Raw genomic sequence first — 12,760 nt, forward strand, 5'->3', positions numbered from 1 at the left:
GAGACCCCAGAGCCAACAATCTGTGAAGCCTGCCCTCTGCTGGTGAACAGCAGGTCAGTGGCGGCAGGTGATGTCACCACCAATGGAGGACAACAGGTTGAGACATCAGCAGGGGATGAGGAAAGCCACGACTGAAACTAATGTCACCATCTCTGCCAGCTTGTGCCTTTTGGCCTCTCCCAGAACAAGAGGTAGATAACTCAATAGTGTCTCTGCTTTCAGTATTGAAGGCACGGGAACCTCACCTTAAGATTGTCATTGATCTAAAGACCAAGAGAGCAGAGAAAATAGGGTTTGGTTATTTTGACGCACTTCTCCAGGACAATAGGATTAGAGAGATCAGAGGATCAGAAGATCATGAAGACCTCTGAGGGAAACCTGGTAAAGAACTGGAAGTCTTCATCTGTGGCATCAGTCACACAGACAGTGGAGTCCACAAGTCTAAATCTGCCTCTACCAGAATACCAGATGAATACCTAAATTACTATCTAAATGAATAGGTTAACACCTTCATCCTTTCTTTTATCTTATTTCTTCAACTGTTTTCCATTAATGTTTATATTTTTATTTTACAATAATCGCACATTATTTTAAATAGCATCACCACCATCTACAAACATGCCAGATGGTTTGGGACTTCTGTTCCTCACAGTGTTGAAAGTTTATGTATAATCATATATATATACACACACACACAAGAAATTCTTTCTTTCTTTCTTTTTCTTTTTTGGACCCAAATTGAACACTTAAAGGGTGAAATTGCTTAAGGACTTCTGAGATATTGTGGCAATGCTATTGAATGTGTAAATATTAATGTGTAGAAATTATTAAACAAATTGGGGGGAGTAGTAGTATGGGGATGTTGTGGGAGATGTAAACAAACCTATTGGAGTTGGTTTGACACTTATGAAACTTGATTTTGCGTTTTTGATTTTGATTTTGATTTTGAAGTTTTTATTTTTGGTCTGTAGAGGGCAGTCATATGACTACAAGCCTCTGAGCTGCTTCAAATTATAAAAGCGAACAAGACGCAGCCCACAGTTCCCTGTCCCTCCCTGCTGAGCCTCCTCCTATCCGTGTGGCTCCAGGTTCTCCAGTTTCTCCTGAGCCAGAAGGGATGTCGACCTCCAAGCTGATGAGGGCCATCAGAGTCAGTGAGTTCGGGCCGCCGTCCGTCCTCAAGCTGTGCTCTGATGTTGAGGTGCCAAAACCCGGACACAGACAGGTGAGCAAACAGCCAGACCGCTTCCTGCGGACTTTACGGCTGAATGACCAACCACTGAGAGAGTTTCTGTGTCAATAACACAAACTTGCAGCTTAAATTCACGACAAATTCACGAGCGCAACACGCCTAGCCCTGCCACACGAAACTTCATTTGCCAGTTTAACGTTTCCTCGTTTGTTATCAAATTTACACAAAATAATATGACTGTAAAACTTCTTCTACACTAGTAGAAACCGCTCTTCACTTCGGCATCCACTCGCAGACCAAAAGTTAAGTTAAACTTTTGGTCTGCTTTATCTTCATGTTCACTTGTTAAGCGTCCTCCTCCAAAATAACATGCATGAAACAGTTCCAAGCAGTCATTAAAGTTAATTTTTAAATAGTCAGGATTATTTGTAGGCCATTCCGGACTGAAGAGTGACTCCTAACGGTGCAGACAAAGTAATAACTAAGTCACTCCGTCGGCGATAAGTTAATACATTATGACAGTTAAGGCAACATGTATCAGTTCTCAGTGAATTTAGTACAAGTGTCAGCCCGAGGCACACTGCAAGTAACTACAGGAATATTATAGAATAATTATGGGGATACTGTTGGAGGTAAAAACAATAAGGAACCACAGACAAACACTGGATAGGAATAGAATTAAAAAGCAGGAAATTGATAATGTGGTCCCATCAGTTACATGTGTGATGTTCCATATAGTAAATAAAGCATACCTCATACCTGCCACTTAATGTTAATGTTAAGTGTTAATGTTGAGTGTTAGTTAAAGCCAGTGCTTCAATTAAGTGTATGTTTTCCCATATGAAAAAATAAATTCCTCACACAAAACAAAAAGGGACAAATTAAAGGGGAAAAATAAACACATTAAAATGACAAATTCAGGTAACTAAGAGTGTGGGTCTTATTCAAGCAACATAAACAAGTCAAATACAAAAATAAATCCATATCACAATATTGCCAAGTACAATATCCAAATCACAGGAGTTGCAAGGAGTTTTTTGTTAAGTATGACAACATAGCATTATAAATGCAGTTTTATGGTGGGACACAGATGTCCTGGCCTGCAGATTTTTATTCTCCAAACGTCAAAAAACATGGTTGTCTGGTGCATACCCCTGAAAAAAGTCACCTCATCAACTCAGTAGTTTCTTCCAGTGAAAATGAAACTATTCTACTGAATTGTGAATCATACTGCAATCACAATGTCTGTCAGGATAATTGCGGCATGTTTTTTTTTCACTGTATTGTACATAACTTTACAGCTACCTTAATTTAATAATTTCTGTATTTTCAGGATCAGAATCAAAAATACTTTATTGATCCTGAGGGGAAATTGGGTAAAAGACACTATAATATCTCCATTGGGCCTGCAGTTTCTCTCTAATACTTGTGTAACATCCTTCTAAAGCTTCTTAAAGGCATAATCTGCTGATGTCGTGCCGTGTGCCGTGTGTGCTTTGCTGCAGGTGTTGATCCGTGTCCGTGCATGCGGTGTGAACCCTGTGGAAACGTACATCCGCGCTGGGACCTACAGCCGCAAGCCCACCCTGCCATACACACCGGGCTCCGACGTAGCCGGGGTGGTGGAGGCTGTCGGAGAGGGAGTCTCCACATTAAAAGTATGACTTGGACCATCTAAATCTTAACGCAAGCTCCATCAAAACTAACTTTTTTTTTAAGGAAAGGAGTTAAAGTGTTTGCATGTCACAGTTGTGATGTCCTGATCACCTTTTTAGTTGAATGGAGATGCGATTACAGTATCATGCATTTAATTACAAAGAATATATGTGGAGCTTTTCACATGACCATGGCGGTGTGTTTTCCAGGCAGGGGATCGTGTTTTCACCACAGCCACAGAGTCGGGGGGTTACGCAGAGTTTGCCGTCGCAGCGTCTGACTCTGTGCACAGGCTGCCCGACGCTCTAGACTTCACTCAGGGAGCCGCCATAGGCATCCCTTACTTCACTGCCTACAGAGCTCTGTTTCACAAGTAAGCCCCCAGCGGCCCAGTATGTGTGTGTGTGTGTGTGTGTGTGTGTGTGTGTGTGTGTGTGAACGATCCTGCAGTTCAGCTTGTGCAACTGTATTATTATTTGATGTAGCTCCATGGGTTTAGTGTCAGAGCCCCCGCCGGTGCTGAGGAGCATGCCACAACATGGGATACACAAATGAGAAAACCAGCTTTAAAAAGTATTTTAAAATTATCTTCTCAGATTATTTTTATTATTAGCAATCAGCAGCAGGGAGGACTGTTAAATGATTGATAATGATTGTGATTTTGTCTCTGCAGTGTAACCAGTGGACTTTATATGCCACTACAATTATGTTACATCCATTTTTTGTGGTAATAATGTCATTATTGGTATTCCCTCCAAAACTATGGAATATATATATATATATGTGTATCTTCAAGTAATTTAGGAGGAGAAATGCAGGGAACTTTTGTTGTTCTCCATAAAATGAACGGTGCAGAGTAAGCTGTGACGTTTGATGGTTCAGCTGTAAACACCATGAAAAGATTAACTCTCTGCTAGTTGAAAGTGAGTGACTAACACTCCTCCCTCGTCCAGACACTCATTTCAACATCTGCCCCTTGAGCAAGGCACTTATTTCCAAATGCCTCTGCCTTACCGGTGGTTTGGCCTGTTGTGTTGCATGTTGCAGAGCCCACGCCAAACCAGGAGAGACGGTCCTCATCCACGGTGCCAGCGGAGGGGTGAGGCCATCTCTCTCCTCTCTGTCCTCTGTCACATTTCTCTCTTTCTTTCTGTCTGTTGTTCTCCCAGTGAATGACAGTAAAATCATTTTGCTCAGTGATGGAGTGTTAAATAAAATGGAGGATAACCTGAGACTTCACCATAAGGCAAACAAACACCACTGTAAACAAAAGTCCATATTATTTTATGCATTTCCTGTTAAAATGCCCAATTTATCCTGATATAACTGACTTGATACTGTTAGATGTTGTTTACTGTGATGTAGACTGTCAACACTGACTGTGTGTGTGTGTGTGTGTGTGTGTGTGTGTGTGTGTGTGCGTGCAGGTGGGTGTAGCAGCGTGTCAGCTGTCCCGTGCTCTGGGCCTGAAGGTGCTGGGAACAGCAGGGACACCAGAGGGAATGAAGATGGTTGTCAGCAACGGAGCTCATCTGGCCTTCAATCACAGAGAGCAGGGTTACACAGACAAAATCATGGTATACACACACACACACACACACACACACACACACACACACACACACACACACACCAGCAGCACTGAAGGGACAGGAACTGGGTTCACCAAGCATTTAACCACAGAAATAACTGTTTCCTCAAGATCAAAAAAGGCTTTATGCTTACTTAAATTCTCTTTTCTGTATAATTCTCCATTGTGATTGTATGGCCTCCAGATGAGTATTTTAAAGGTCATTTCAGTGCTGGAACAGCTAATGCCAAATAATTCTTCAAAGGCTTTAATTTCCTTGTGAATGTGCTCTCTGATAAGGCCATTTACTCATTTCAACCGTGCCACACCTAATTCACATTTTATTTATTTTGGCAGTTCAAAACAGCGTGAGCATGTGAGATAAAGGCACTCAAAAATCAGTTCTCGCTTCAGGGGATGAACTCATCTACAGTATTTCTGCAAACCCAACGTGTTGCTTCCTCATTTATTTGTTTTTGCATTTACTAGGGGAAAGATGTCTTGGTTTTGCTGATGGTCGTTGTTACAGGGAGTCTGCAGGTCCTTAAAAAGCCTTGAAATCGCTGAACCCAATGCTTTATACTGACATGATACACTTAACCTGTTGGGAAAATGCCTGCTGCAGATTATTCACTTTAATCTTCCTCTCAAAGACAACATTTACATGCACACAGGATATCAGATTATTCACTTTCACATAAAGAGAGAAATCCAAAAAAAACACAATTTTATTTGATGTTTAAAGTTTTGTGAGGGTTTTATTAGTTGAAATTGCAATTTGCAGGACGATGTCACTATTTAAGACACTGTTTTACAGAAGTGGAAGTCATGTGAGGTCATTTCATCACATTGGGGTTCGAGTTAGGCATGCATTGCGAGATTTGGGAAAAGCTGTAGAAGGCTGTAAAAATGAATGGAAGTCAATATAATGTCCTCACAAGGATATAAAGACAAGAACATGTGTGTGTGTGTGTGTGTGTGTGTGTGTGTGTGTGTTCAGGAAGCTACCGAGGGGCGCGGTATTGATGTGATTGTAGAGATGCTGTCAAACGTCAACCTCAGTAAGGACCTGCAGATGCTGGCCTATGGAGGACGAGTTACGGTCAGTAGGACGGTTGTACAGATCAATATAAACATAAATAATATAAATCTAAATAATATGGACATGAATGTGAAACATTTGTGTGCTGCTTGGCCTGCAGGTGGTGGGCAGCAGAGGCTCAATAGAGATCAACCCCAGAGACACCATGATCAAAGAGAGCAGCATCATGGGAGTGGCCCTTTTCTTCGCCACGCCGGTAGGAAGCAGAGATCTTAACACAAGCTCTTTCACACATTTATATCGGCTGTGAGTAATCGGTATTATGCAAAAGCTTTGCATACACTGGATATCAAAGGCCTACACACACTTTCAGATTTACTAGGTTTCATTGTCTTTGAAAGGAAATGAAAAACCATCACCCCTTTGAAACCTGAGAAAATTCACTTTTATGATCAAAGTGATAAAGTTATGATAAACTTGCCAAATTACTGAGAGAAAAAAAGAAAAGCCACACATGAAAATTGTGTGGGTTGTGGGGGGAGAAATGACACGAAAATTAGCCTGTAATCAAATTACAAGAAAATTACCACAACTTTTCAAAAAGAGAAATAAAGTGAATTTTGTCTACAGGGTTAAATAAAACCTTTTGAAACTGAACCTGCTCACAGGCTCCAGGGTTTCAAAGAGTCAGAGTAACCAGCAAAATGAGGGAAAAACAGAAAGATGCATATTTCTGCCAGCACATTAAAAAGGGGAAACACCTTTTTAACCCCAGATCTTTTTGTTAAAACCAAATGAAACAGTCTGAAACCCCCTTCAGCACACTTGGTTTCTTCACCCTGGCTGCTACAGAGAAAGACTTTCAGAACAAAGTGTCAAAATTGCATTGCCTTCAATGGGAATGGCAAGGTTAATGGAAGACACTGATATTTTACTCCCTAAAGAAAATATCTGTGTCTCTCTGTCCACCAATCAGGAGGAGAAGAACGAATGTGGGGCGGCGCTGTACTCTGGGATGGAGGCCGGTTGGCTGCGTCCGGTCGTCGGCCGCCAGTATCCTCTGGACATGGCTGCCCAGGCCCACCATGACATCATTGAGTGCCCCGGGGCCACTGGGAAAATGGTGTTGACCATGTGAGCGACTCAAGGGTCAAAGTTCACCGCATGGGAGGCATGCTGGGACTAACCAGTGTGGGTTTTTTAAGGTTAAGTAGGTGGTTGGACTGTCGGCTGGCTTCCCACATGACAAGAGCACTAACATGTTTCTCATTCAGTTTAAAACTCCTGATGTGGACAAAGTTGATCCTCTCATTGGAAAGTTACATGCACTTTTGCTTAATTGATGAAGATGATTTTCTTCTGACTATGGAAAATGGAAAGAAGTTGTTGATTTTATTTGCACTTTACATTATGAATGAGTGTGAAAGTTTGTCAAGAGATAGTGGCTGGAAATCAAATGCTTTCAAATGTCTTTAAATTTCACTAAATTCACCTGTGCTTTCTTTGTGTGTTACTGTTTTCCTTTCTGAGTAACAAACTCAGGTCAGATGTGTGGTGGCAGGAAAGGCGTTTTTGCTAAACGAAACCCGGGGAAGTCAACTCAGATTAAACGTTGACACCATGGTGAAAGAATAAAGTCAAAGCCTTACTGAGTAACTGAGTCAGAAATGACATCTGTGCCTCTCAGGTGACAGCCGACTCCACTGAGCATGCGCCACTCAGGGCCAGGTAACCTAACCTAGAGACACTCACACACACATGCACACACACACTTTCAGTATCTGCTGTAGTTTCGCACTGTAACAAGCAGTATGTGGATCTACCTCTAGTTACACAGCTCCATTATTCATCTTTATGGATTAATATGTAACTGGACTGAACCATCTCCTCTGCAGAGGTGGACTTGTGGCTTCTGCACAAAAGGTGAGAAGTGTGTTGACGGGTGTTTAATGTTACTCTGACCATCAGCTGAGAAAGTGATACACCGACATGCCTGCAAAAATTGCAGCCAGGTACTTGACGTGTGGCAGGTCAATTAAATAGCTAAAAGAAAAATTCGGTCCCACACCAGTTTTCTGCTGTAAGTGGTATATGCAGCAACGCCTCAACCAAAACGAGTCTGCTTCAGGTGTAAAGTACAGACGGCTGGGGAAAAGGAAACGATGATTAAATGTGTGGGCAGTTTGATCTGGGGCAACTCAGTAACTGTTTCCAATTATCTTGCAGAATGAAGAGACTTTAGATTAAAGGACTGTACCAGTGATATTGCATTTTTAGTGTAGAATCTGCAAAATGAATATAAATTACATTATACAAGACTATAGTTTTCCTAAAAGCAGCAGCACTGTTGTGTTTTGATGATTTGAAATTGAGCGGAGTGAAACGGTCCCTCTGCCAGGGAAAATAGTCCCCCAGGGAAACAGTTTGCTTTATGAATGGTGATGACTTTATTAGCCACAGAAGCAGGACATTATAAGGTGGGTGAGGTCTTAGTTTGAGTAGCGAATATTAGAGAATAATGATCAGTCTAAGAAAGAATACAAAAATAAGGTGCGCCTTGGTGGCTCGCCGGTTAAGCGCTTGCACCACGCGCCAAGAGTCCTGATCACAGCATCCAGGGTTCAAATCTGACCCCAGGCCCTCTGCTGCATGTCATCCAATCTCTCTCCCCTGCCTTTCCTCTCTCTCTTGCAACTGTCAAATAAAGCAAAAATACCAAAAAAGAAATCTTAAAAAAGTGCAGAAATCCCACTTAGCATTCTGCTGAAATTTGCGGATGATTCTGATATATACGTTTGGGCACTGAAGCTGCCAGTGACTAATATCTTGTGGTGATTAAAAAAAAAAAAAAATCCCCCAAAAGGATTCAGTGTTTCCCTCACAGCAGCATTCAACTGAGTGTGTGAAATCCCCTGAAACAGCAGGTAGACCATCATGGGACATTAAAACCACCATTAAATCCAAACTAATGGAATTCTTAAGCACTTGATTTCATTTCGATGTAGTTTAATACGGCGGCTGTGGCGATGATCCACCCCCGCTAACTGTATATCACAGGAAACGCACTGTGTCCGGTAGTAAACACACACGAGGAAGGCCCATTAGGAGAAGAGCTTTAACAGAAACCTGATAGTTGTCTGACTGTCATCCATCCAGGCAGCATCCTCCGGGGACAGCTGGCACCTCACCTGATGGCACCACACACACATTTTAGAGGCTTTATTTTGGTGCGCAGATCACATTAATAATGCAGTGTGTTGGTGGGTTTCAGCCTCCCCGTCTTTTAGCTCTTTAGACGTTCTGTAAAATCCACTGAAGCCCCCTGGATTTTGAACTCTCGTCTAAAACGTACAGAACGTTTTCCCTCAGTAATGTTGCTCCCTCCTTTTAGAAATATAACATGGATACTGGCAACATGTAGTATAATGTCAAAATGATAGTGTGTAGTTGCTGGTAATTGTAAGAAGTTTCACTGGGATGTTGACTGTGGTAATGTGGTGATATGGTGTAAGTGGTGCCTTTTCCTGGTTTTAAAAGCTTTATTACAGTGAAGGGATTGTCTGTTGTACCTGTATTTGCCTCTACCTGCTTGGTCATCATATCCACACTTGCTTTTAAACTAGTGGCTGTTAAAGTGGGGTAAATTCAAAAACATGGGGAAAAGGCAATTAACAAATTAGCAAAAAAAAAAAAAAAAATTAAAAAACATTAGTATAATAATAAGAAGAAAATATCAGAAAAAAGAAAAGCCTGAAAACAAAAACAAAAGAAAAACAAACTTCATATTAAGCATTTTTTTAATTACAAGAAAACTATCATTCTATTTATTAATATATATATATATATATTAAAATCTAAATATATGTATCAGGTGTGAAATCTGTGACACTGAATTGGTGTGGCCCTATGGAGGCCCCTGGATCGTAGTGAGAGGATGGGACAGCCTGCAAGCAGACACACACACACACACACACACACACACACACACACTCAGGATGTACAGTGCACCAACCAGCACACATAGACAATTTTAGAGGGGGGGACTGTAGCATCCACACAAACAGATCTCAGGTTGCCATACTGTTTATTTAACTGTTTGATTTCCTAGCAACTCAGAACAGAGTTAATAAACATGGCAACTGGCAACCCAACCCAGTGATTCCCAAGCTGAGGTCAGGTGACAGGGTGAGGTGGCTGAGGAGGTGCGAGGCGGTCCGCAGCAAAACAAGGAAGAGGTTAACATTTAGAAAGCAGCACAGTGAGACAATATGTAATGCTCAGTATTTCGTTCTTCCACTGTATTGACAGTAATATGATTTTTTTTAATTGTATCTAACAGCATAAATTCCCCCCAGATGTTCTGTCAAAAGGAAGTTTGTGGTGTAAAGCATTTCTGTGTGGTGGTGGCCGGGTGCTGATGGAAACCTTTGCCTCCTCTGCACTGAACTACCAGCGGCTTCAGAGAGCTACCTCTGTCCTCTAGTTCTGCTTTCTTTAGCGAGCAGAAGTCATGGGTCTCATTTGTGGAAAAACCTTAAGAGTGCCATCAGTGCTGTGTTTTTCTGCTTTCTATGACAGCGCACAGAAAAGTGATTCAAACCACTTTCCTCCTGTCAGAGATGGTCTTGTCCCTGTTTTGGACAGAAATTGTCAAATAACACACTGCAAAAAAAAAAAAAAAAAATCTGCTTTTCTATGAGTCACTTAGTCTCATATTCAGGGTCAAAATCTTATTTTTCTTAAAACCAGCTTATCCCTACAAAAAAAATCCTTAAACAAGTGAAACAGCTTTGGGATCAAGAGATTATCTCATTCCACTGGCAGATTTTTTCACTTGTGTTAGGAAAAATGAAAGATAGTAAGATTTTTAAGATTAAGATGGAGATTTTTGCAGTGTGGATGGTATAAACTATTAATCATGTCATTGTGTCTCAAACCAGCACTACTAGCACAAACACTGGGGCCATATACATGCTGTTTGATGTAATGCTCCATCCTATTGGGCAAAGATTTCCAATAAATAAATAAATAAAATACATGATGCTATTCATTGATATGTTGTGCAGAATTAGAAAGACTTGCTGTGGACATGTTAAAATGAAAATATGTATGTGCGTAAGCTTTTATAAGCCAGGCTCCGGGGAATCCTGGCTTAGGGGTCAGAGCAGCAGAGCAAAAACAAAAGAAGTGCTGAGGACGGCAGTGATGGTGTTGACTGATGATGATAGTGGGGTTCCTGGTTTGCAATATCACAGCTGACAGAGAAAACACTGTGGGTGACATGTTTGAATGGATCCAGGTGCTGTTGAGAGGAAGATGCTGAAGATGCTCTGTGAAGGACGTGCCGCCTCACCATGCTGTCTCTGCTGTAACACAACATGACCAGTAAGTTTTGATTGTAATGTTTTAACAGCCTGCATTATTCATAAGAAGCTGTAATTTGTCTTGCATGGTCACTTTTTTCAACTTTAAATATGCTGGCTAGTTGTCCCATTGTCATTGCAGGTAAAAAAAAAAAAAAAAAAGTAGGTTTATAAGATAATGAAACAGCTTTCCAAAATGTTGACTTGGAATTATTGTGAGATTCTGCCAGCTTTAATTTGAGGAAAAAATGTTGAGTTTTATGAATTTTTTTAGGTATTTTGCTGCTGCTGCTGCTGCTGTCAGTCATCGGAGCTGAGCGCTCGTCCCGCCTCCCATCCTGCCCTGCTCTCTGCATGGTTGGCTCTGAGGATGATGTTATCTGCCGCAGACTGGCTCACATTATAGGTAACACACACACACCTACACACACACTGAATTGACACAGACACCCAATGTAAATAAAAGTGGTTGCGTTGTATGTTCTTGTAAAAAGATGAGCAGGATGTCCTGTTCTCTGTTCTTATGTACACACCTATAGGATGACTGGAGTGTAATATTATATCAGAAGTCTCACCTTTCCCTCTGGTCTCTCCAGGCCCTCCATAGTAATGGTCGTAGGATGGTGACTGTGAGCACTGAGATCCCGACTGTAACCACCGTGCCCGAGCTGACCAAGGCCAGCTTTGCCCCGTCCGTCAAGGCGGCCAATAGTGTGACAACTGACTTCTACGTCCGAGACCTGGCCATCACCGCTGTGATCTGCTTCACCGGTGAGAACAGAAGAGAATAAAAAGATAATAGGTCGCTAGTAAAAACAATCATGCCGTATTTTTCTTTGTTAACTGTCAACTATTCAAATCAGGCAGTGTTTGTTTAAGGAAGAATAGAGCTAGTATAGAATATCTTTAATAAGGAAATCAGAGTTGAAATCAAAAACAGAAGATAATAGTATGGTTAAAGCTTGTCCAAACCCCAGAAAACAGCAGCTGATGGGATGAAGGATCTCATGTACCTATTAGTTTTGGCACTTATAGGAAAGCTAAAGCAACTGGAACTCCCTGTGCAGAGGATACTGGGAGTCCAGTAAGACAGTCATAGGAGCCTCGGTGTGTGAATGTGTGTGTGCACAGATGAATATGAGCACTTTGAAGGGTCGGTAGACAGGAAAGGCACTCTGGACATGCAGTGCATGTACCACTAAAGCCTCTGAGTGGTGTGCTGCTGTGTTGCAGGCGGCGTTGGCTTGACTCTGCTGGGGGTCCTGATCTGTTACCGAGCGGCTCGCAGGAAGAAGCAGGAAGAAAGTAAGCGACAGAAGCAGAAGGAGGAGGAGGAGGGAGGGAGAGCAGTCGCCAACCATGATGCCAGTCACCGAGATGGGAACGAGAGGAAGAGAGATCTCATGCCAGCCAACAGCAGCCAGCCATGGGACAGGGACGCGACCGTGTTGGACCTGAGGACAGAGACCAGCGGTGACCAGTTTAGGTTCAGGGCAGGCGGGGGCGGGGGCCATTTTAGGTGTCCTGACTGCAGTGCTGAAGGACCGAGAGGGGCCAGGCTGAACCTGATGAGGCGGGACAACAGGATGGATGGAGGGATGGAGGGAGAGGAGGAGCGAGAGAGGAGGAGAGTGAGGATGATGATGATGATGGAGGAGGAGCGAAGGAGGCCGGGGACTCGGCAGCCATTCCCTCAAGAGGGGATGTTAACCAGGGACGTTGTTGTGACCGACAGAAAGCCACTCTTACATAGCAGCTCTAATTTTTACCCTCCTTCACAGAGAGAAACAGTCACCCAGGGCAGCCTGAGACCAGAGGGCCTGCCTGCTTATAAAACAAACAGAGACATGGACAGCTACCGGATTGATATGGAGGCTCAGAGCAGAGGCGGACAGGAGATATTAAGCTGTGAGGGCTGCCACAAGACGTACGAGTAC

The 12,760-nt window shown here is 42.5% G+C and overlaps 1 protein-coding gene across 1 annotated transcript; it reads left to right on the forward strand.

The window, feature by feature from the left end:
• The first annotated feature begins 1,037 nt into the window (after positions 1–1,037).
• On the forward strand, positions 1,038–6,962 carry LOC115374645 (quinone oxidoreductase-like). The gene is made up of 8 exons (XM_030073646.1): positions 1,038–1,225; positions 2,698–2,850; positions 3,058–3,221; positions 3,896–3,947; positions 4,276–4,425; positions 5,419–5,520; positions 5,621–5,716; positions 6,437–6,962. Exons 1-8 carry the CDS (start codon positions 1,118–1,120, stop codon positions 6,596–6,598), a joined length of 987 nt encoding a protein of 328 aa, XP_029929506.1. The 5' UTR covers positions 1,038–1,117; the 3' UTR covers positions 6,599–6,962.
• The last annotated feature ends 5,798 nt before the right edge of the window (positions 6,963–12,760 follow it).

The sequence above is a fragment of the Myripristis murdjan genome, chromosome 17, assembly GCF_902150065.1.
Source record: "Myripristis murdjan chromosome 17, fMyrMur1.1, whole genome shotgun sequence".
In the NCBI taxonomy this organism is placed as follows: domain Eukaryota; kingdom Metazoa; phylum Chordata; class Actinopteri; order Holocentriformes; family Holocentridae; genus Myripristis; species Myripristis murdjan.

Bases quoted from the DNA above. Each gene is read 5' to 3' on its own strand.
- LOC115374645 (XM_030073646.1), top strand. From the start codon at position 1,118: ATGTCGACCTCCAAGCTGATGAGGGCCATCAGAGTCAGTGAGTTCGGG. The intron at 3,222-3,895 runs GTAAGCCCCCAG...TGCATGTTGCAG, and splicing joins TACAGAGCTCTGTTTCACAA to AGCCCACGCCAAACCAGGAG. The intron at 5,521-5,620 runs GTCAGTAGGACG...CTTGGCCTGCAG, and splicing joins CCTATGGAGGACGAGTTACG to GTGGTGGGCAGCAGAGGCTC.